Source organism: Mya arenaria, chromosome 13 (genome assembly GCF_026914265.1).
Source record: "Mya arenaria isolate MELC-2E11 chromosome 13, ASM2691426v1".
Classification (NCBI taxonomy): Eukaryota; Metazoa; Mollusca; class Bivalvia; order Myida; family Myidae; genus Mya; species Mya arenaria.
In genome coordinates this window covers 15,821,640-15,846,905 of record NC_069134.1, presented here as the reverse complement: position 1 = coordinate 15,846,905, position 25,266 = coordinate 15,821,640, and the positions used below count along the sequence as shown (strand labels likewise).

General features: G+C 38.8%; 1 protein-coding gene across 3 annotated transcripts in view; it reads left to right on the top strand.

Moving 5' to 3' along the window:
• LOC128213798 (G-protein coupled receptor-associated protein LMBRD2-like) overlaps positions 1-23,843 on the top strand; it is a 41,290-nt gene extending 17,447 nt beyond the window's left edge. For 2 of the 3 annotated variants that reach the window (XM_052919856.1, XM_052919854.1), the window contains exons 11-14: positions 16,965-17,166; positions 18,162-18,308; positions 18,740-18,769; positions 19,541-23,843. In XM_052919856.1, coding sequence (XP_052775816.1) covers positions 16,965-17,166; positions 18,162-18,308; positions 18,740-18,769; positions 19,541-19,752 — 591 coding nt within the window. In that variant the 3' untranslated portion in view covers positions 19,753-23,843. The remainder of the gene's footprint in view (positions 1-16,964; positions 17,167-18,161; positions 18,309-18,739; positions 18,770-19,540) is intronic. The other variant, XM_052919857.1, reaches the window with a different exon arrangement.
• The last annotated feature ends 1,423 nt before the right edge of the window (positions 23,844-25,266 follow it).

The following is a 25,266-nucleotide window of genomic DNA, read 5'->3' as shown; positions in this document are numbered from 1 at the left end:
AATAGAGGTCACAATTTTAGCCTAATCTCAATGCAACTTGGTCAGAATGATCATCCTTATAAAATCTAGGTCAAGTTTGATATTGGGTCATCCGCGGTCAATAACTAGGTCACTAGGTCAATTAGTACAAAAACCTTGTGAACACAATAGAGGTCACAATTTTAGGCTAATCTTAATGCAACTTGGTCAGAATGATCATCTCTATAAAATCTGGGTCAAGTTCGATATTGGGTCATATGCAGTCAATAACTAGGTCACTAGGTCAATTATTAGAAAAACCTTGTGAACAAAATAGAGGTCACAATTTTAGCCTTATCTTAATGAAACTTGGTCAGAATGATCATCTTAACATAAGCTAGGTCAAGTTCCATATTGGGTCAACCCAGGTCAAAAACTAGGTCACTAGGTCAATTAGTAGAAAAACCTTGTGAACACAATAGAGGTCACAATTTTAGCCTAATCTCAATGCAACTTGGTCAGAATGATCATCTCTATAAAATGTAGGTCAAGTTCGATATTGGGTCATCCGCGGTCAACAACTAGGTCACTAGGTCAATTAGTACAAAAACCTTGTGAACACAATAGAGGTCACAATTTTAGCCTAATCTCAATGCAAGTTGGTCAGAATAATTATCTCTATAAAATCTAGGTCAAGTTCGATATTGGGTCATCCGCAGTCAATAACTAGGTCACTAGGTCAATTATTAGAAAAACCTTGTGAACACAACAGAGGTCACAATTTTGACCTAATCTTTATGAAACTTGGTCAGACTGATCATCTCTATGAAATCTAGGTCAAGTTCGATATTGGGTCATCTGGGGTCAAAAACTAGGTCAGTAGGTCAATTAGTAGAAATACCTTGTGAACACATTAGAGGTCACAATTTTAGCCTAATTTCAATGCAACTTGGTCAGAATGATCATCTCTATAAAATTTAGGTCAAGTTCGATATTGGGTCATCTGCGGTCAATATCTAGGTCACTAGGTCAATTAGTAGAAAAACCTTGTGAACACAATAGAGGTCACAATTTTAGCCTAATCTCAATGCAACTTGGTCAGAATGATCATCGCTATAAAATGTAGGTCAAGTTTGATATTTGGTCATTCACGGTCAATAACTAGGTCACTAGGTCAATTATTACAAAAACCTTGTGAACACAATAGAGGTCACAATTTTAGCCTAATCTTAATGCAACTTGGTCAGAATGATCATCGCTATAAAATGTAGGTCAAGTTTGATATTGGGTCATTCACGGTCAATAACTAGGTCACTAGGTCAATTATTACAAAAACCTTGTGAACACAATAGAGATCACAATTTTAGCCTAATCTCAATGCAACTTGGTCAGAATGATCATCTCTATAAAATCTAGGTCAAGTTCGATATTGGGTCATCTGCGGTCAATAACTAGGTCACTAGGTCAATTAGTACAAAAACCTTGTGAACACAATAGAGGTCACAATTTTAGGCTAATCTTAATGCAACTTGGTCAGAATGATCATCTCTATAAAATCTGGGTCAAGTTCGATATTGGGTCATACACAGTCAATAACTAGGTCACTAGGTCAATTATTAGAAAAACCTTGTGAACAAAATAGAGGTCACAATTTTAGCCTTATCTTAATGAAACTTGGTCAGAATGATCATCTTAACATAAGCTAGGTCAAGTTCCATATTGGGTCAACCCAGGTCAAAAACTAGGTCACTAGGTCAATTATTTTTATTTACCGGTGATATTTGAACATAAATGTCTGTGTTTGAGAACTTTCAGCTGTTTCATATATCTGATAAATATTATTATCATTTTGCAAGTGCAACTACCGACTCTTAAATAATGTCTATTTGGATTTTCTTGTATCATTCTATTTATGGCAGATATTAATTGTTCTTATTAAGACTTACAATCACATTATATAAATATTTTTGGATTTATTATTGATTTACATAACCATACGTAATTCTACTAAATTTTATTTCCAATTTATAATAATATCTTTTTAGATTTTTTTTATGAAATTGCCTTTTTAGCTCACCTGTCACTTTGTGACATGGTGAGCTTTTGTGATCGCCTTTTGTCCGTCGTGCGGCGTGCGTCGTCCGTCAACAATTTACTTAAAAGACATCTCCTCCTTAACCGCTAGGCCAATATTAATAAAACTTCATAGGTTCCTTGGGTTGTCTTCTATCAAAGTTGTTCAAAGAATTCAATTCCATACAGAACTCTGGTTGCCATGGCAACCAAAAGGAAAAACTTTAAAAATCTTCTTCTCCCAAACCACAAGGCTTAGGCCGTTGATATATGGTAGGTAGGATCACCAAATGGTCCTCTACCAAGTTTGTTCAAATTATGGCCCTGGGGTCAAAATTGGCCCCGCCCCGGGGGGTCATGGGTTTTCTCTATATGTTTATAGTGAAAACTTAAAAAATCTTCTCCTCTGAACTTACTTGGCCTAGAGCTTAGATATTTGGCATGGTTCATCGTCTAGTGGACCTCTACAAAGTTTGTTCAAATTATGGCCCTTGGGTCAAAATTGGCCCCGACCCGGGGGGTCATGGGTTTTCTCTATATGTTTATAGTGAAAACCTTAAAAAATCTTCTCCTCTGAACTTACTTGGCCTAGAGCTTAGATATTTGGCATGGTTCATCGTCTAGTGGACCTCTACAAAGTTTGTTCAAATTATGGCCCTGGGGTCAAAGTTGGCCCCGTCCCGGGGGGTCATGGGTTTTCTCTATATGTTTATAGTGAAAACTTCAAAAATCTTCTCCTCTGAACTTACTTGGCCTAGAGCTTAGATATTTGGCATGATTCATCGTCTAGTGGACCTCTACAAAGTTTGTTCAAATTATGGCCCTGGGGTCAAAATTGGCCCCGCCCCGGGGGGTCATGGGTATTCTCTATAAGTTTATAGTTAAAACTTCAAAAATCTTCTCCTCTGAACTTACTTGGACTAGAGCTTAGATATTTGGCATGATTCATTGTCTAGTGGACCTTTACAAAGATTGTTCAAATTATGGCCTTGGGGTCAAAATTGGCCCCGCCCCGGGGGTCATGGGTATACTTGATATGTTTATAGTTAAAACTTAAAAAATCTTCTCCTCTTAACTTACTTGGACTAGAGCTTAGATATTTGGCATGATTCATCGTCTAGTGGACCTCTACAAAGTTTGTTCAAATTTTGGCCTTTGGGTCAAAATTGGCGCTGCCCCGAGGGGTCATGGGTTTTCTCTATATGTTTATAGTGAAAACCTTAAAAAATCTTCTCCTCTGAACTTACTTGGCCTAGAGCTTAGATATTTGGCATGATTCATCGTCTAGTGGACCTCTACAAAGTTTGTTCAAATTATGGCCCTTGGGTCAAAATTGGCCCCGCCCCGGGGGTCATGGATTTTCTCTATATGTTTATAGTAAAAACTTAAAAAATCTTCTCCTCTGAACTTACTTGGACTAGAGCTTAGATATTTGGCATGATTCATCGTCTAGTGGACCTCTACAAAGATTGTTCAAATTATGGCCTTTGGGTCAAAATTGGCCCCGCCCCGGGGGGTCATGGGTTTTCTCTATATGTTTATAGTAAATAAAATCAAAAATCTCTTCTGAACTTACGTTGCTTAGAGCTTAGATATTTGGCATGATTCATCGTCTAGTGGACCTCTACAAAGATTGTTCAAAATTGGCCCCGCCCCGGGGGGTCATGGGTTTTCTCTATATGTTTATAGTTAAAACTTCAAAAATCTTCTCCTCTGAACTTACTTGGACTAGAGCTTAGATATTTGGCATGATATACCATCTAGTTGACTTGTACCAATATTGTTCAATCTTTGGCTCTGGGGTCAAAAAATGGCCCCACCCGGGCGGTCATGGGTTTCCTTATATATGTATATGATGAAAACGTAAGTAATCTTCTTCTCCGAAACCAAAAGGCGAAGGCCTTAGATATTTGGTATGAAGCATCGTTTATCGGACCACTATTAAGATTGTTCAAACTTTAGCCCTGGGGTCAAAATTGGCCACGCCCCGTGTTCATAGGCTTAGGTTTTCAATATTTGTATATAATGGAAGAATGTGCAATATATGACAGGTGAGCGATTCAGGGCCATTTGGCCCTCTTGTCTATTAATACTGTGAATTCACATTTTCTTAAAGTGACACTCCTATTCAAAATAAATACATACACATGTGTACCAAACATTTATTATCAGTGATAAACCTAGCTAAAAATGCAAAAATATTAAATGATTGGTGAGTGCTAAATGATTTACTGTGATATAATATCATTTCATAAGGTAGAAATACCATGTTTTCGCACCTTTCTTTCAAAAAACTATTGTTTTATACATTTATTCATCCTTTTTTGGTATATTAAAAATAATGGTATTAATTGTTGTAAATCATATACTTATGGAAGTAAGAGTGCATCTTTAAGAATCTGACATAATCTCATATTGTACCTTGAGTCCATCCTTGTTTGTTGGCAGTGGCTTGACCAAATGATTAAAAAATAGTTTTGACCCCTCAAGTAAGATTATTTATTTGTGCGAAATTGTGCTCATCAATATAAAAGAAATGAGTGATATTGTACACAATTTATATGATATGCATGACAAGTTCCATTTAAACTTGTATTCTACGGTTAGCCTTAAAATTAAAGTTGAAGCAAATATATACATTTACTTCTGAAAGCTTAAATTGAAAACTATTATCATCTGCAGACAATAATATTTTATCATGGAACTTAACAGATGATTAAAAACATAGAGTCAGTGTCAAATGAAAGAAGTGTAATGGACGAATACAAGAATACAAAAATGACAAAGTACACTGAGGACGATGATCCAAGCATCAACTAACACAGCAGTGATATGAAAAATGCTGACGGTGGCTTGAGACTAGACAGACTCTGCAAAACTATGATGCATGCTGATAGGAAAATTAGCAGACATGCTAGTGCGATGAAAAAGGCCAACATGGGCTTCAGGAGACTAGACAGACATGGGAAAACTATGATGCATGCTGATAAGAAAATTAGCAGACATGCTAGTGCGATGAAAAAGGCCAACATGGGCTTCAGGAGACTAGACAGACTCTGCAAAACTATGATGCATGCTGATAGGAAAATTAGCAGACATGGTAGTGCGATGAAAAAGGCCAACATGGGCTTCAGGAGACTAGACAGACATGGCAAAACTATGATGCATGCTGATAGGAAAATTAGCAGACATGGTAGTGCGATGAAAAAGGCCAACATGGGCTTCAGGAGACTAGACAGACATGGCAAAACTATGATGCATCCTGATAGGAAAATTAGCAGACATGCTAGTGCGATGAAAAAGGCCAACATGGGCTTCAGGAGACTAGACAGACTCTGCAAAACTATGATGCATGCTGATAGGAAAATTAGCAGACATGGTAGTGCGATGAAAAAGGCCAACATGGGCTTCAGGAGACTAGACAGACATGGGAAAACTATGATGCATGCTGATAGGAAAATTAGCAGACATGGTAGTGCGATGAAAAAGGCCAACATGGGCTTCAGGAGACTAGACAGACTCTGCAAAACTATGATGCATGCTGATAGGAAAATTAGCAGACATGGTAGTGCGATGAAAAAGGCCAACATGGGCTTCAGGAGACTAGACAGACATGGCAAAACTATGATGCATCCTGATAGGAAAATTAGCAGACATGCTAGTGCGATGAAAAAGGCCAACATGGGCTTCAGGAGACTAGACAGACTCTGCAAAACTATGATGCATGCTGATAGGAAAATTAGCAGACATGGTAGTGCGATGAAAAAGGCCAACATGGGCTTCAGGAGACTAGACAGACATGGGAAAACTATGATGCATGCTGATAGGAAAATTAGCAGACATGCTAGTGCGATGAAAAAGGCCAACATGGGCTTCAGGAGACTAGACAGACTCTGCAAAACTATGATGCATGCTGATAGGAAAATTAGCAGACATGGTAGTGTGATGAAAAAGGCCAACATGGGCTTCAGGAGACTAGACAGACATGGGAAAACTATGATGCATGCTGATAGGAAAATTAGCAGACATGGTAGTGCGATGAAAAAGGCCAACATGGGCTTCAGGAGACTAGACAGACTCTGCAAAACTATGATGCATGCTGATAGGAAAATTAGCAGACATGGTAGTGCGATGAAAAAGGCCAACATGGGCTTCAGGAGACTAGACAGACATGGCAAAACTATGATGCATCCTGATAGGAAAATTAGCAGACATGCTAGTGCGATGAAAAAGGCCAACATGGGCTTCAGGAGACTAGACAGACATGGCAAAACTATGATGCATCCTGATAGGAAAATTAGCAGACATGCTAGTGCGATGAAAAAGGCCAACATGGGCTTCAGGAGACTAGACAGACATGGCAAAACTATGATGCATGCTGATAGGAAAATTAGCAGACATGCTAGTGCGATGAAAAAGGCCAACATGGGCTTCAGGAGACTAGACAGACATGGCAAAACTATGATGCATCCTGATAGGAAAATTAGCAGACATGCTAGTGCGATGAAAAAGGCCAACATGGGCTTCAGGAGACTAGACAGACTCTGCAAAACTATGATGCATGCTGATAGGAAAATTAGCAGACATGGTAGTGCGATGAAAAAGGCCAACATGGGCTTCAGGAGACTAGACAGACATGGCAAAACTATGATGCATGCTGATAGGAAAATTAGCAGACATGGTAGTGCGATGAAAAAGGCCAACATGGGCTTCAGGAGACTAGACAGACTCTGCAAAACTATGATGCATGCTGATAGGAAAATTAGCAGACATGGTAGTGCGATGAAAAAGGCCAACATGGGCTTCAGGAGACTAGACAGACATGGGAAAACTATGATGCATCCTGATAGGAAAATTAGCAGACATGCTAGTGCGATGAAAAAGGCCAACATGGGCTTCAGGAGACTAGACAGACATGGCAAAACTATGATGCATCCTGATAGGAAAATTAGCAGACATGCTAGTGCGATGAAAAAGGCCAACATGGGCTTCAGGAGACTAGACAGACATGGCAAAACTATGATGCATGCTGATAGGAAAATTAGCAGACATGCTAGTGCGATGAAAAAGGCCAACATGGGCTTCAGGAGACTAGACAGACATGGCAAAACTATGATGCATCCTGATAGGAAAATTAGCAGACATGCTAGTGCGATGAAAAAGGCCAACATGGGCTTCAGGAGACTAGACAGACTCTGCAAAACTATGATGCATGCTGATAGGAAAATTAGCAGACATGGTAGTGCGATGAAAAAGGCCAACATGGGCTTCAGGAGACTAGACAGACATGGCAAAACTATGATGCATGCTGATAGGAAAATTAGCAGACATGGAAGTGGGATGAAAAAGGCCAACATGGGCTTCAGGAGACTAGACAGACTCTGCAAAACTATGATGCATGCTGATAGGAAAATTAGCAGACATGGTAGTGCGATGAAAAAGGCCAACATGGGCTTCAGGAGACTAGACAGACATGGGAAAACTATGATGCATCCTGATAGGAAAATTAGCAGACATGCTAGTGCGATGAAAAAGGCCAACATGGGCTTCAGGAGACTAGACAGACTCTGCAAAACTATGATGCATGCTGATAGGAAAATTAGCAGACATGCTAGTGCGATGAAAAAGGCCAACATGGGCTTCAGGAGACTAGACAGACATGGCAAAACTATGATGCATCCTGATAGGAAAATTAGCAGACATGGTAGTGCGATGAAAAAGGCCAACATGGGCTTCAGGAGACTAGACAGACATGGCAAAACTATGATGCATCCTGATAGGAAAATTAGCAGACATGGTAGTGCGATGAAAAAGGCCAACATGACTTCAGGAGACTAGACAGACTCTGCAAAACTATGATGCATGCTGATAGGAAAATTAGCAGACATGCTAGTGCGATGAAAAAGGCCAACATGGGCTTCAGGAGACTAGACAGACTCTGCAAAACTATGATGCATGCTGACAGGAAAATTAGCAGACATGCTAGTGCGATGAAAAAGGCCAACATGGGCTTCAGGAGACTAGACAGACTCTGCAAAACTATGATGCATGCTGACAGGAAAATTAGCAGACATGGTAGTGCGATGAAAAAGGCCAACATGGGCTTCAGGAGACTAGACAGACTCTGCAAAACTATGATGCATGCTGATAGGAAAATTAGCAGACATGGTAGTGCGATGAAAAAGGCCAACATGGGCTTCAGGAGACTAGACAGACTCTGCAAAACTATGATGCATGCTGATAGGAAAATTAGCAGACATGGTAGTGCGATGAAAAAGGCCAACATGGACTTCAGGAGACTAGACAGACTCTGCAAAACTATGATGCATGCTGATAGGAAAATTAGCAGACATGGTAGTGCGATGAAAAAGGCCAACATGGGCTTCAGGAGACTAGACAGACATGGGAAAACTATGATGCATGCTGATAGAAAAATTAGCAGACATGGTAGTGCGATGAAAAAGGCCAACATGGGCTTCAGGAGACTAGACAGACTCTGCAAAACTATGATGCATGCTGATAGGAAAATTAGCAGACATGGTAGTGCGATGAAAAAGGCCAACATGGGCTTCAGGAGACTAGACAGACTCTGCAAAACTATGATGCATCCTGATAGGAAAATTAGCAGACATGGTAGTGCGATGAAAAAGGCCAACATGGACTTCAGGAGACTAGACAGACTCTGCAAAACTATGATGCATGCTGATAGGAAAATTAGCAGACATGCTAGTGCGATGAAAAAGGCCAACATGGGTTTCAGGAGACTAGACAGACTCTGCAAAACTATGATGCATGCTGATAGGAAAATTAGCAGACATGCTAGTGCGATGAAAAAGGCCAACATGGGCTTCAGGAGACTAGACAGACATGACAAAACTATGATGCATCCTGATAGGAAAATTAGCAGACATGGTAGTGTGATGAAAAAGGCCAACATGGGCTTCAGGAGACTAGACAGACTCTGCAAAACTATGATGCATGCTGATAGGAAAATTAGCAGACATGCTAGTGCGATGAAAAAGACCAACATGGGCTTCAGGAGACTAGACAGACATGGGAAAACTATGATGCATGCTGATAGGAAAATTAGCAGACATGGTAGTGCGATGAAAAAGGCCAACATGGGCTTCAGGAGACTAGACAGACTCTGCAAAACTATGATGCATGCTGATAGGAAAATTAGCAGACATGCTAGTGCGATGAAAAAGGCCAACATGGGCTTCAGGAGACTAGACAGACTCTGCAAAACTATGATGCATGCTGATAGGAAAATTAGCAGACATGGTAGTGCGATGAAAAAGGCCAACATGGGCTTCAGGAGACTAGACAGACATGGGAAAACTATGATGCATGCTGATAGGAAAATTAGCAGACATGCTAGTGCGATGAAAAAGGCCAACATGGGCTTCAGGAGACTAGACAGACTCTGCAAAACTATGATGCATGCTGATAGGAAAATTAGCAGACATGGTAGTGCGATGAAAAAGGCCAACATGGGCTTCAGGAGACTAGACAGACATGGGAAAACTATGATGCATGCTGATAGGAAAATTAGCAGACATGGTAGTGCGATGAAAAAGGCCAACATGGGCTTCAGGAGACTAGACAGACTCTGCAAAACTATGATGCATGCTGATAGGAAAATTAGCAGACATGGTAGTGCGATGAAAAAGGCCAACATGGGCTTCAGGAGACTAGACAGACATGGCAAAACTATGATGCATCCTGATAGGAAAATTAGCAGACATGCTAGTGCGATGAAAAAGGCCAACATGGGCTTCAGGAGACTAGACAGACATGGCAAAACTATGATGCATCCTGATAGGAAAATTAGCAGACATGCTAGTGCGATGAAAAAGGCCAACATGGGCTTCAGGAGACTAGACAGACATGGCAAAACTATGATGCATGCTGATAGGAAAATTAGCAGACATGCTAGTGCGATGAAAAAGGCCAACATGGGCTTCAGGAGACTAGACAGACATGGCAAAACTATGATGCATCCTGATAGGAAAATTAGCAGACATGCTAGTGCGATGAAAAAGGCCAACATGGGCTTCAGGAGACTAGACAGACTCTGCAAAACTATGATGCATGCTGATAGGAAAATTAGCAGACATGGTAGTGCGATGAAAAAGGCCAACATGGGCTTCAGGAGACTAGACAGACATGGCAAAACTATGATGCATGCTGATAGGAAAATTAGCAGACATGGTAGTGCGATGAAAAAGGCCAACATGGGCTTCAGGAGACTAGACAGACTCTGCAAAACTATGATGCATGCTGATAGGAAAATTAGCAGACATGGTAGTGCGATGAAAAAGGCCAACATGGGCTTCAGGAGACTAGACAGACATGGGAAAACTATGATGCATCCTGATAGGAAAATTAGCAGACATGCTAGTGCGATGAAAAAGGCCAACATGGGCTTCAGGAGACTAGACAGACATGGCAAAACTATGATGCATCCTGATAGGAAAATTAGCAGACATGCTAGTGCGATGAAAAAGGCCAACATGGGCTTCAGGAGACTAGACAGACATGGCAAAACTATGATGCATGCTGATAGGAAAATTAGCAGACATGCTAGTGCGATGAAAAAGGCCAACATGGGCTTCAGGAGACTAGACAGACATGGCAAAACTATGATGCATCCTGATAGGAAAATTAGCAGACATGCTAGTGCGATGAAAAAGGCCAACATGGGCTTCAGGAGACTAGACAGACTCTGCAAAACTATGATGCATGCTGATAGGAAAATTAGCAGACATGGTAGTGCGATGAAAAAGGCCAACATGGGCTTCAGGAGACTAGACAGACATGGCAAAACTATGATGCATGCTGATAGGAAAATTAGCAGACATGGTAGTGCGATGAAAAAGGCCAACATGGGCTTCAGGAGACTAGACAGACATGGGAAAACTATGATGCATGCTGATAGGAAAATTAGCAGACATGGTAGTGCGATGAAAAAGGCCAACATGGGCTTCAGGAGACTAGACAGACTCTGCAAAACTATGATGCATGCTGATAGGAAAATTAGCAGACATGGTAGTGCGATGAAAAAGGCCAACATGGGCTTCAGGAGACTAGACAGACATGGCAAAACTATGATGCATCCTGATAGGAAAATTAGCAGACATGCTAGTGCGATGAAAAAGGCCAACATGGGCTTCAGGAGACTAGACAGACATGGCAAAACTATGATGCATCCTGATAGGAAAATTAGCAGACATGCTAGTGCGATGAAAAAGGCCAACATGGGCTTCAGGAGACTAGACAGACATGGCAAAACTATGATGCATGCTGATAGGAAAATTAGCAGACATGCTAGTGCGATGAAAAAGGCCAACATGGGCTTCAGGAGACTAGACAGACATGGCAAAACTATGATGCATCCTGATAGGAAAATTAGCAGACATGCTAGTGCGATGAAAAAGGCCAACATGGGCTTCAGGAGACTAGACAGACTCTGCAAAACTATGATGCATGCTGATAGGAAAATTAGCAGACATGGTAGTGCGATGAAAAAGGCCAACATGGGCTTCAGGAGACTAGACAGACATGGCAAAACTATGATGCATGCTGATAGGAAAATTAGCAGACATGGTAGTGCGATGAAAAAGGCCAACATGGGCTTCAGGAGACTAGACAGACTCTGCAAAACTATGATGCATGCTGATAGGAAAATTAGCAGACATGGTAGTGCGATGAAAAAGGCCAACATGGGCTTCAGGAGACTAGACAGACATGGGAAAACTATGATGCATCCTGATAGGAAAATTAGCAGACATGCTAGTGTGATGAAAAAGGCCAACATGGGCTTCAGGAGACTAGACAGACATGGCAAAACTATGATGCATCCTGATAGGAAAATTAGCAGACATGCTAGTGCGATGAAAAAGGCCAACATGGGCTTCAGGAGACTAGACAGACATGGCAAAACTATGATGCATGCTGATAGGAAAATTAGCAGACATGCTAGTGCGATGAAAAAGGCCAACATGGGCTTCAGGAGACTAGACAGACATGGCAAAACTATGATGCATCCTGATAGGAAAATTAGCAGACATGCTAGTGCGATGAAAAAGGCCAACATGGGCTTCAGGAGACTAGACAGACTCTGCAAAACTATGATGCATGCTGATAGGAAAATTAGCAGACATGGTAGTGCGATGAAAAAGGCCAACATGGGCTTCAGGAGACTAGACAGACATGGCAAAACTATGATGCATGCTGATAGGAAAATTAGCAGACATGGAAGTGTGATGAAAAAGGCCAACATGGGCTTCAGGAGACTAGACAGACTCTGCAAAACTATGATGCATGCTGATAGGAAAATTAGCAGACATGCTAGTGTGATGAAAAAGGCCAACATGGGCTTCAGGAGACTAGACAGACATGGGAAAACTATGATGCATCCTGATAGGAAAATTAGCAGACATGCTAGTGCGATGAAAAAGGCCAACATGGGCTTCAGGAGACTAGACAGACATGGCAAAACTATGATGCATGCTGATAGGAAAATTAGCAGACATGCTAGTGCGATGAAAAAGGCCAACATGGGCTTCAGGAGACTAGACAGACATGGCAAAACTATGATGCATCCTGATAGGAAAATTAGCAGACATGGTAGTGCGATGAAAAAGGCCAACATGGGCTTCAGGAGACTAGACAGACATGGCAAAACTATGATGCATCCTGATAGGAAAATTAGCAGACATGGTAGTGCGATGAAAAAGGCCAACATGACTTCAGGAGACTAGACAGACTCTGCAAAACTATGATGCATGCTGATAGGAAAATTAGCAGACATGCTAGTGCGATGAAAAAGGCCAACATGGGCTTCAGGAGACTAGACAGACTCTGCAAAACTATGATGCATGCTGACAGGAAAATTAGCAGACATGCTAGTGCGATGAAAAAGGCCAACATGGGCTTCAGGAGACTAGACAGACTCTGCAAAACTATGATGCATGCTGACAGGAAAATTAGCAGACATGGTAGTGCGATGAAAAAGGCCAACATGGGCTTCAGGAGACTAGACAGACTCTGCAAAACTATGATGCATGCTGATAGGAAAATTAGCAGACATGGTAGTGCGATGAAAAAGGCCAACATGGGCTTCAGGAGACTAGACAGACTCTGCAAAACTATGATGCATGCTGATAGGAAAATTAGCAGACATGGTAGTGCGATGAAAAAGGCCAACATGGACTTCAGGAGACTAGACAGACTCTGCAAAACTATGATGCATGCTGATAGGAAAATTAGCAGACATGGTAGTGCGATGAAAAAGGCCAACATGGGCTTCAGGAGACTAGACAGACATGGGAAAACTATGATGCATGCTGATAGAAAAATTAGCAGACATGGTAGTGCGATGAAAAAGGCCAACATGGGCTTCAGGAGACTAGACAGACATGGCAAAACTATGATGCATGCTGATAGGAAAATTAGCAGACATGGTAGTGCGATGAAAAAGGCCAACATGGGCTTCAGGAGACTAGACAGACTCTGCAAAACTATGATGCATCCTGATAGGAAAATTAGCAGACATGGTAGTGCGATGAAAAAGGCCAACATGGACTTCAGGAGACTAGACAGACTCTGCAAAACTATGATGCATGCTGATAGGAAAATTAGCAGACATGCTAGTGCGATGAAAAAGGCCAACATGGGTTTCAGGAGACTAGACAGACTCTGCAAAACTATGATGCATGCTGATAGGAAAATTAGCAGACATGCTAGTGCGATGAAAAAGGCCAACATGGGCTTCAGGAGACTAGACAGACATGACAAAACTATGATGCATCCTGATAGGAAAATTAGCAGACATGGTAGTGTGATGAAAAAGGCCAACATGGGCTTCAGGAGACTAGACAGACTCTGCAAAACTATGATGCATGCTGATAGGAAAATTAGCAGACATGCTAGTGCGATGAAAAAGGCCAACATGGGCTTCAGGAGACTAGACAGACATGGGAAAACTATGATGCATGCTGATAGGAAAATTAGCAGACATGGTAGTGCGATGAAAAAGGCCAACATGGGTTTCAGGAGACTAGACAGACTCTGCAAAACTATGATGCATGCTGATAGGAAAATTAGCAGACATGCTAGTGCGATGAAAAAGGCCAACATGGGCTTCAGGAGACTAGACAGACATGGCAAAACTATGATGCATGCTGATAGGAAAATTAGCAGACATGGTAGTGCGATGAAAAAGGCCAACATGGGCTTCAGGAGACTAGACAGACATGGCAAAACTATGATGCATGCTGATAGGAAAATTAGCAGACATGGTAGTGCGATGAAAAAGGCCAACATTGACTTCAGGAGACTAGACAGACTCTGCAAAACTATGATGCATGCTGACAGGAAAATTAGCAGACATGCTAGTGTGATGAAAAAGGCCAACATGGGCTTCAGGAGACTAGACAGACATGGCAAAACTATGATGCATCCTGATAGGAAAATTAGCAGACATGGTAGTGTGATGAAAAAGGCCAACATGGGCTTCAGGAGACTAGACAGACATGGGAAAACTATGATGCATGCTGATAGGAAAATTAGCAGACATGGTAGTGCGATGAAAAAGGCCAACATGGGCTTCAGGAGACTAGACAGACATGGCAAAACTATGATGCATCCTGATAGGAAAATTAGCAAACATGGTAGTGCGATGAAAAAGGCCAACATGGACTTCAGGAGACTAGACAGACTCTGCAAAACTATGATGCATGCTGATAGGAAAATTAGCAGACATGCTAGTGCGATGAAAAAGGCCAACATGGGCTTCAGGAGACTAGACAGACATGGCAAAACTATGATGCATGCTGATAGGAAAATTAGCAGACATGCTAGTGCGATGAAAAAGGCCAACATGGGCTTCAGGAGACTAGACAGACATGGCAAAACTATGATGCATCCTGATAGGAAAATTAGCAGACATGGTAGTGTGATGAAAAAGGCCAACATGGGCTTCAGGAGACTAGACAGACTCTGCAAAACTATGATGCATGCTGATAGGAAAATTAGCAGACATGCTAGTACGATGAAAAAGGTCAACATGGGCTTCAGGAGACTAGACAGACATGGGAAAACTATGATGCATGCTGATAGAAAAATTAGCAGACATGCTAGTGCGATGAAAAAGGCCAACATGGGCTTCAGGAGACTAGACAGACTCTGCAAAACTATGATGCATGCTGATAGGAAAATTAGCAGACATGCTAGTGCGATGAAAAAGGCCAACATGGGCTTCAGGAGACTAGACAGACTCTGCAAAACTATGATGCATGCTGATAGGAAAATTAGCAGACATGATAGTGCGATGAAAAAGGCCAACATGGGCTTCAGGAGACTAGACAGACATGGCAAAACTATGATGCATGCTGATAGGAAAATTTACAGACATGGTAGTGCGATGAAAAAGGCCAACATGGGCTTCAGGAGACTAGACAGACTCTGCAAAACTATGATGCATGCTGATAGGAAAATTAGCAGACATGGTAGTGCGATGAAAAAGGCCAACATGGGCTTCAGGAGACTAGACAGACATGGCAAAACTATGATGCATGCTGATAGGAAAATTAGCAGACATGGTAGTGTGATGAAAAAGGCCAACATGGGCTTCAGGAGACTAGACAGACATGGCAAAACTATGATGCATCCTGATAGGAAAATTAGCAGACATGGTAGTGCGATGAAAAAGGCCAACATGGGCTTCAGGAGACTAGACAAACTCTGCAAAACTATGATGCATGCTGACAGGAAAATTTACAGACATGGTAGTGCGATGGAAAAAGGCCAACAGGTGATGGCAGTCTCATGAAATTCAACGAAGTAAACATTGACGAAAGGAGCATTGAAATTGGATATGACCAGACCATGGGAGCCCCAACAGACTCCGAAGTGAAATGAAATACCCGGTACAAAACAGAGACACCGATGGACACGACTGTTTACGTTATATGACAACCCAGCACTGACAAACTCGATAGTTACATGAATTACAACCACATGAACTTTGACAGACACGATAGTGATAGGAAATGTAACAATTGCTGTGCTCAATATAAATCATTACTCAATTTCTATAAAAAGTAAACAAAAAACTACTCCCGACTGACTCACTGCTGAATATAATCTGTTCCAGCGTATGCAAACAAACATATTGTTGACTTCCGTATTTTTTTTAAGTTAAATTTATGTAATTGAAATATCAGTTCCTTTGTACATCTAATAAATTATAAGATAAAACCTATGTTGGTGCATCTCGTACATCTTTGTGGACATCCTTGTCAAATATACTTTATCTCATACATGTATAACCTAACCACTATCTCATGGTTTTAGTGTATGTTTTCAGAATCTATTCAAAGGCTATAAACATCTAAATCTTCCGGTTTGTCACTTGGAATTCTGCATGCTATGAACAGATTGTTTCAATTTATACTAACACTATTGATAAGGCTAACGGTTGTTTCTAATCTTATATTTCAAATTTCATGTGCAGGATATCTTGGTCAATGTCTGGGTTAATTTCCTACTTTGTAAGGAATTAAGCAACTGATGGTACTGAAAACATTTACTAACATTTTGTTTTGGAATAAGGTTTAAAGTTGGGGTATTTTATTGGAGTTAAGGTCATATGATCAGGTACTTAACTGCGTGACAATAGTCTGTGATATTTTTTTTTTAAATAAAAGAAGTTTTTAGTTTTCAAATACTAGTATTAAACTTTAAATATGTTTGATTTTCATCTAAATAAAATGTTGCATTTTGATTTTATTTGAAATGAGACCTTTGTCTCTTGGTTGTCACTTCATTCAATGTTGTTCATTTGCTGTACTTACAAAAATATCATACACATTATCACCTGGCAATCAATTTCCTGGTGTTTATATTGAAATAATTTCTCCTTTCAGATAATGGGCCATATGGACGTGATCCCGATTATATCAGATGGGTTCAACATCTACTTCCCGATCATGATTGTGCTGCTGTGTATCTGCACATACTTCAGTCTGGGTTCCCGCATTCTCCACTTCCTGGGCATCAACCAGTTCATTGGGGATGATGACCTCACACAGGAACTCGTTGATGAGGGCAAGGAGATTGTCAAAAGAGGTACACACACTTACTCTTACCAATAAAGTGACAAATATTTGGTGCTTTTTTCATTAAGCTTTTCTGTTTTTCAAATGAAGAAGTTATTTTTTTATAGCCTTAGTGTTGTTTGCTGTTTTTTTGTCATCTTGATTGTATGAAATCTTTAATAACATTACTAAATAGCATCAAAGATGTTGATTAGAAATTTGTTATACATGGTACATGGTTTATCCCCATGAGTTGGGGGAAATCCCCTGGATTCTTGTTTTAGCCCGTTAGTGGGAGGTGAATAATATTAATAGTAAAATATTAATATACCACTAGATGAGTAGTTTTCCGACACTCTCTAGAGTTTTTTCATAGAGATATTTTTCTGATTTTTGAAGATACATGGATCTGAATACATTTGTGTGAGAAATAACATCAGCTGTGGGTGTAACATCTGCATGTGTTAAAAAAGTGTATTGTAAGTTGTTCCACCCTTAATTAAACATTTTGTCCATATAATGATATTTTTGTGCATATGCGAGTAACAATGAAAACTCGCAGGACAAGTAAAGTTCGGTCTTGTACACAGTGTTCAACTTATATATACCGGTACTTACCTGCTGGAAAGTGTTCGTACCAATACTCATTAGGAATTCTCAATAAGCTTTGTTCCAAATACAAATGTAACTGACTAGGTAGGGCTTCAAGAATAGAAAGGTGTGTTTTTGAAAAAATAAATAATATGCTCGATTTTAACCAACCTTAATGTCATTTGAACCATCCGTTTAGGCCGGTAGCCCGTTCTTTTTGAGAAACCTGCTCAATACATTGCTTTTCAGTTGAGACAAAATCCTGTAGTTTTTTGTGCTAAAGCAACTCAGAAGGCTTACAAAATATGGCATACATGGCCTCTTGATAAATTAAGAAAAATAGCCATTTTTGTAAAGGGTCTTTATGGTTTATTGATCTTGTAGTAAAGCAGTAATGCAAGCTGTCATAACAACTTACATATTTTCTCACAATAGAGCGTCGTCGTCTTGACCGTAAGCTTGACAGTGAGCAAAGACGTCGGGAGTGGACATCACGGTTTGGTGATTCCTCCTCCAGCACTCGGAGTAACAGGCTTGAGTCGTCAGAGGACATCAAGATAAGGCCTGGCACTACAGGGCAAGGTATGTATGCCTCTCAGTTGGAATATGTAATCAATTAACAAATGTTCTAAAAGGAATCACTTTAATAGGCCTTTGTAAGGATAAGGATTTTTTTTATAGTAAATACGATCCCTGGTCTGGGGACAATATGCATGTGATGTTTGGTAAATTTCCCTTTGTACATGTGGATAATGAGTCCTTATACTTTCACACTAAATTTCTTTACAGTGAACAGTGATTTCATATCATGGCATTTAAATTTATCATGTATTCAAATATAGTTTCTATTCTTTTCAACCCTTAATATGATACCTGTACAACTTTAGTTCTAGTTTATGTTTCTTTTAACACAAATTTCATTTAACATGAAGCTATAGCAAAGCTTAACCTTAGATTCTTGATTTAATACTTCTTATTCACATTTGAATAATATTGAATTCCTCATTCTTTAGCAAAGATAGATGCTGAAAGCATGGATAGTTGTAAGTTTGCAGTAGAAATATTTTGCAATTTTAATCAAGCATTGAATTAATCCAGAGTGAGAGTGTTTTGTTGGTAAACATGTCTGCCTCGGCCCAAGGGGTTGTGGGTTTGATCCCCACCAGGGTAACTTCCTCATGACTTTGTATGGACAACAGTACTGGTTTCTACAAAGCAAATAGATGCTAGCAAAATTCTTTAATCTAATGTTCATATACATGCAGAAGATGATCACGCCACCCTTGACTTACTTGTAGCTGATGTAAAATCCTGTTTCCCTAACCTATTCTTAACCATTTCCTCTGCTTCATAACAAATTATATCTTCAAAGCACATGTATGCAGTTTGCCTAACTTGATACCAAATGATATCCTATGTAGCTAACATATTACTACTTTTACAAATAATCATTCACATTTTTTTTGTCTAGGTTGGATACTAATACAATCTTTTTTAAACAACATACTGTAATTGTAGTAATGTTACTGTTATACACAGAGTTAAAATTAGAACAAAGACATGTTTTTTTATCATGCTATCTTTGTCTTGAAAAATCTTAGGCTGATCAAGATTTTCCCTTGAAACTTGGTACACATGTTGCCAGAGACATGTTCTAAGCCTCTTTTCAACTTAAAAACATAACATACCAGATGAGCACTGGCATCTATTGTTGGGCCTCTTGTTGTAAAATATTAGAAAACAATGTAGTAAAATTCATGTTTTCATTGTTATACATGTACACACAGATTTTCCACGAATATCTCCCATTCCAGGTAGCTACACTGTGCCCAGAAGTGTGAGCACTCATGATAAGAGTGGGCTCATAAACGAGGAAGAGCCCGTAGACTTTAGAGATGAGTCTGTGGGCTCTTACACCACGCCAAATCCAGTGGGAGGGTACCAGACCAGCTCCCAGTTCACACGGGCCAAAGCGCACAGACCTACAGGCAGGGCTCCCCCCAAGGGAATCTTTGATGATGTATGATTGTCATATGTGTTGCCAATGTTAGAAACAATTAGTACTCATTATATTAAATTCTCATTTGGTTGTGTTCAAATTATTCATCATAAAATTATAACATTGTTACCAATATAAGTGTCACATGTTGTACAAAGTGAACATTTGATATATAAGTTTTCTTCTATCTTTCTGCTATACACCTGTGTACTGACAAAACTGTTTGACATGCATGTATCTACATACAAACAAGATTCCATATTCATTTACAGCAAGATGTTTAACACTTGCTGATTGGGGCATTGTATGTGTAACACTTACTATTTATCAAACTGAAAACTGATCAAACTTCCTTGCAGCGATTTTTCTTGACTCTTTTTTTACATGTACCTACATGTTTATGTTAAGACCAGACAATTAATTGTACACAGTTATGTTAAAGTAGACAATTAGTAGATTTGCTTAGAATATTAGCATAAATGGGCAATATTCACAAAATTTCTTATTAGATGTTTTAAATTCTGGCTAGTAAAACAGAATTGTCCAATACATAAGCTGTCTGATACATTGATCATTAATTTCCTTGCAAGTATTACAGATACTCAAGTAATTGACTTGATGCTTGAATAAGATTAGGTCTACTGTCTGTAATGAACCAGTTGCTATAGCAATTATTGTGACATGTGGTGGTCATTTGTTGGAGGTTTACCAGTTAATCCATTGGATATTGCAACCATGTGCTTATATTTATTTACAATACATACTCCTATTATTGGGCAACTGATTGTTTGATTGTCAACTGGCGACTTGTCAATTGTGTTTAAGGAAGGAATCTATAAGCATTTAAGTCAATGTGTAATTTTGTTTGTCAAGGTACTTCACAGTCTTACAGTCTCAACATTGCTACTACTGTTTGCAAATTAATGAAGCAATGTGTACTCATTAATTAGCTAGAAACAGCATGATGGTAAAGCATTTTTGCAAACAAGAGGCAGTCAATTTGTTCCGCACGATTTAGTACAGTCAATTTTCAGCATAATTTAGGGCGTTGATTTCATTGGCTTAGTGTTGTGAAACCAATCCAAACTAAACATGTATGGATCCTTTGCGGGTGTATGAGCCCACCCCTTAGTAGTTAGTCCCACCTTGATATGTGAAACTCTGACATGGGCCGTCGATTTTCCTTGATGTGTAAAGTAAATGGACAGGCTATAGATGCTGCTCTTGATTCAGAATTCACTTGATGTAATAGGGTGACCATTCAATGCACCAACAACTTCAAATGCAAAGTTCATTTGCAAACAGTAGTACAATGACAGCTTCAATTATTTATATGGGGTAGTCTCAGTGTCATGTCAATTGCATTTGATAAATATTCATATATTTCAGACTTTCAATGTTATTAGTTTATTATCATGTAGTTGCATAATGATCAAACCATATATGTTTACCTGTAATAGTTAATGTTAAATTTCTTGATGTGGTGTGAGAGTGAGATGTGATAAATGATTGACTTTTGAAAGTTTTGATTGTGAACAGTCTAGACTGTACAAATGATTATTGTACATGTTCATTTCATCACCTTCATGCAAGAACTAAATATGTGCATATTGAAATAGAAGCAGATATTGAGTTCTTGCACTAAGGCTACGATTTACATGCTTGATATGCATACCCTTTTTCATATAAGCTTTCCTGTATGGTCACATTTGTGTTGCGAGTCTGGTCTGGGGACATGGACATTGAAGACATGGTGGCCATCTTTTCCACAAACGTTCTACCAAATATCATGAGATGAAGAATTTCATTTCAATATTACATCAGTGTCACAAATTGAGTTAACCCCATTTTACTTCCAAGATTATATATATATATACACTATTATTGTACTGTCTAAGATGAATGCACATTTTTGCAATGTAAACTCCATGTGACATCGATGAAACTTGTGGCCTCATTGACACTGCCACTGCTCAAGCAGCCTAATTTATACTAGGCTCAATTGTCTTCGAAGTGTTATTTTTCAGCGTTGTAGTTGAATTATTGCAAATGTTCAGCAAATAAGGAACTTTTGAAGTGCGTTCATCCGTGTATGAAAACATTTGGTAAGTGCACGGATAATTATGAAGTCCTTTAGAATTCACTAACCTTGTACTGATGTTTTTGTACACAGATGAACCACAATACTCGAACAATTAATCCTTAAAATCTTGGTCTATACTGAAAAAGTATATTTTGATGCAGCCAGTAACAACTGAAGTCAATGGCTATTAGTTTTCAGAAATCATAATAGAAAATATGGTGTATTTTTACAAACAAAAAAAAAACAAATATTTAATCAAATTAACACTTTTTCTGCTTCATTTAAAAGATTTGGCTACAAACAAAAATAGAATTGGCATATACGTGGCAATCAAAATACTGTACAAATATTATGACAAGTTGTTGTTATTTCTTATCTTCACAAATATTAGTGATTGATGCATCCAGTATCAAATGATATACAATCTGAACAGTAAAACTATACATACATGGGGACTATATATTGGCATGGACCTATAAACCATGGATTGGCAACTCTCATCTGTGTTAATGCGATAATCTCAAACTCACGCGTGCAGCGGGATTTCATTCCGAGATCTTACCGTGTGGTCATTTTCGAGACGTCCGACATCGGCCGAATATATACATGTAGGAAAACATTAATTAAAATTGACTCAAATGCGCGGTACTTTCATTTGAGTTGATAATAGTCCAATGGAATCTGATTAAAATCACAGTTATTAATTATGACTAAATCTATAACGAACAAGGCATTATTAGCAGAGTTGGCGGAAATAACCGAAGATCACCGTTAATCACCAATTGGAGATTCGGCGGAATTTTCCGATATTTTCCGAGCGCGCGCTAAGGATTATGGGTAAATTATTATTTCTTATCGTTTAACTGATATGGGGCAGTTGCCAATCCATGGTTTATAGGTCCGTGATATTGGGTATGTCATAAGATGTGATATAATTTTTTAGCCAATGATCATTTCAAATGCATTTATGTGCAAATGAATAATGGCACATGTAAAGATATGACCCTGAATGCATGTTGTGTGTGTTATACTGTTAGATTACCTCAATTTATTCTTATTATGTCATGAACTCCATGTTGTATTATGTTTTGATCTGACACAAAAATGGAATATTATCGGATATGACATTGTGATCTATATTGTTTGTACATTTGTTGTTGTTATCTTTTATTTATTGCAATAATTGTTATAGATGATTTACATATTATATAAGACAATATGGGTGTTGTGGTTGTTATAGTTATGACATCATAAGTTTGCAATGTGATGAGCCAGTTAATCATTGTGATGTATAGATAGTATCTTTCTACTTATTATATTCTTAAGCTATGTTATGCCACACTGCTTTTGAATGAATTGGATTGCTTATTATTGGAAAGTAAGTGTGTGGTCAAAGTTTGTCACTTTATTTTGAGATCCTGAAAGAAATTTACTATGTATATATATATATAATTATAATAAATGATAAATATATTTACAATGAAAAAATAATGGCTGTAAATAACAGTTACTGTAAATAGATCTGTGAGTAGATCATTGTCATTATATAGAAATCCATTTTTACTCACACCAGACAAAAAGATATACACAGATTTGTGCTGATAATGATGTTGCATGCAGTAAAATGATGTCCAACATCAAGCTTATTATATTTTGCAGCGGACATTCAAAACAGGCAAATTTCAAATTTCCATCACTCTACAAATTACTAGCATTCCTCCACTTTCGTATTTTATACTGCACAACTGCAACTCAGAATAAGAAATTCAATTTAGTTTATCCACTATTGGTTACTTTTTTGTTTTGTTGGTCATGCATATAACCTTGTATGTAATAGCCAAGTATCATTTGAATGGACAGAAAATGAAATAATAAAAATGCATGCTTGTTTTTTTTTTCAGCACTGCCTTTTCCATCTCTAATTCTTGTAAACCTATATATTATTAAATAGCATCACCATTTGTGGTTATGCTCTTCAACATGTTGGTTTATAGTTGGTAACTTTTATTTGCCAGTATGAATAAAATATGGGAAAATAAAAGTATGTCTTGTGTTTTAAGTTGAGCACTACATGTACAGGATGAGCTTTTCCCATCGTTCGTCCGTCCCTCATTTATTCAACAATTGCTTCAAATGATAGCTCTTCCTAAACCATCTGGTTTGGCATGGCAACTGAAAGGAAAACATTAAAAAATCTTCTTGACAAAAAACAAGAGGCCCAGATATTAAAGAATAGATTTTTGGTGGATTACATTGTTTAGTTGTCTACCAAGTTTGTTCAAATTATTCCTCTTGGGGTCAAAACTGGCCACGACTTGGGGGTCATAAATTTCTTACAAACTTATATAGAGAAATCCTTGAAAATATTCTTGTCTTTCAAAAAGAAAATCTTGTTCTCTGAAACCACTAGGAACAGACCTTGATAGTATATGTTGCATTAAACAGTTGTCCTCCACCAAGTTGGTTCAAATAATGCCCCTGGGAAAAATGGCTTCGCCCTGGTGGTAGCAAGTTTCCTATAGACTTAAATTACACAAAGTTTGAAAATCTTGTTGTCTGAAACTGCTTGGCACAGACCCTTGATATTTTGTATGTAGCACCATACAGTGGTCCTCAATCAGATTTGTTAAAATTATTCCCCTGGGGACAAAACAGCAAACGACCTGGAGTTCAAAAGTTTCATCTAGACGTATAAAGAGAAATCTTTGAAACTCTTCTTGCCTGAAACCAATAGACCTTGATATTTTGTATGTAGCATCATATAGTGGGCCTGTATCAAATTTGTTGGGTCAAAATTGGCCATGTCCGGGGGTCAGAAGTAACTTAACAGACTTGTATTAAAATAATATTTTTGTCTGAAACCGCTAGGTCAAAACCTTGATCGTTTGAATGTAGCATCGTACAGTGGTCATCCACCATGGTGTCCAAATTATGCCACTCGGGACAGAACTGGCCACGCTCTGGGGTTTGCAGGTTTTCTATATACCTAGTAAATATGGAATGCTTTGAACATCTTTCTTCTCAAACCACATGGCCCAGCATTTAATATTTCTTATGTCGCATCATATGATGGCCCTCTACCAAGTTTTGTTTTAAATTGTGCCCTAGGATTAAATTTGGCCCGACCCCTTTTGACCTACTTTTGAAAACAAGTATCAATGTTGTGCTTGGATGACATTGACTGTGATATTTTACATACTTTGCTATTTTTGAAGCTCTGGCAATGAAATTTGGACAATGTGTATATTTTTGAAAACAAATATCAATGTTGTCCTCAAATTACCTATTTTTACCTACTTTCTTATTGTTGAAGCTATAGCAACAAAGTTTGGATCATGTGTACAGTTTTGAACACAAATATCAATGTTGTTATTAGATGACATTGACTGCGACCTTGAAGGGGACATAAATGTCCACACAAATAGAAAACACACTTTTAAATAATTGTTTATCCAGTC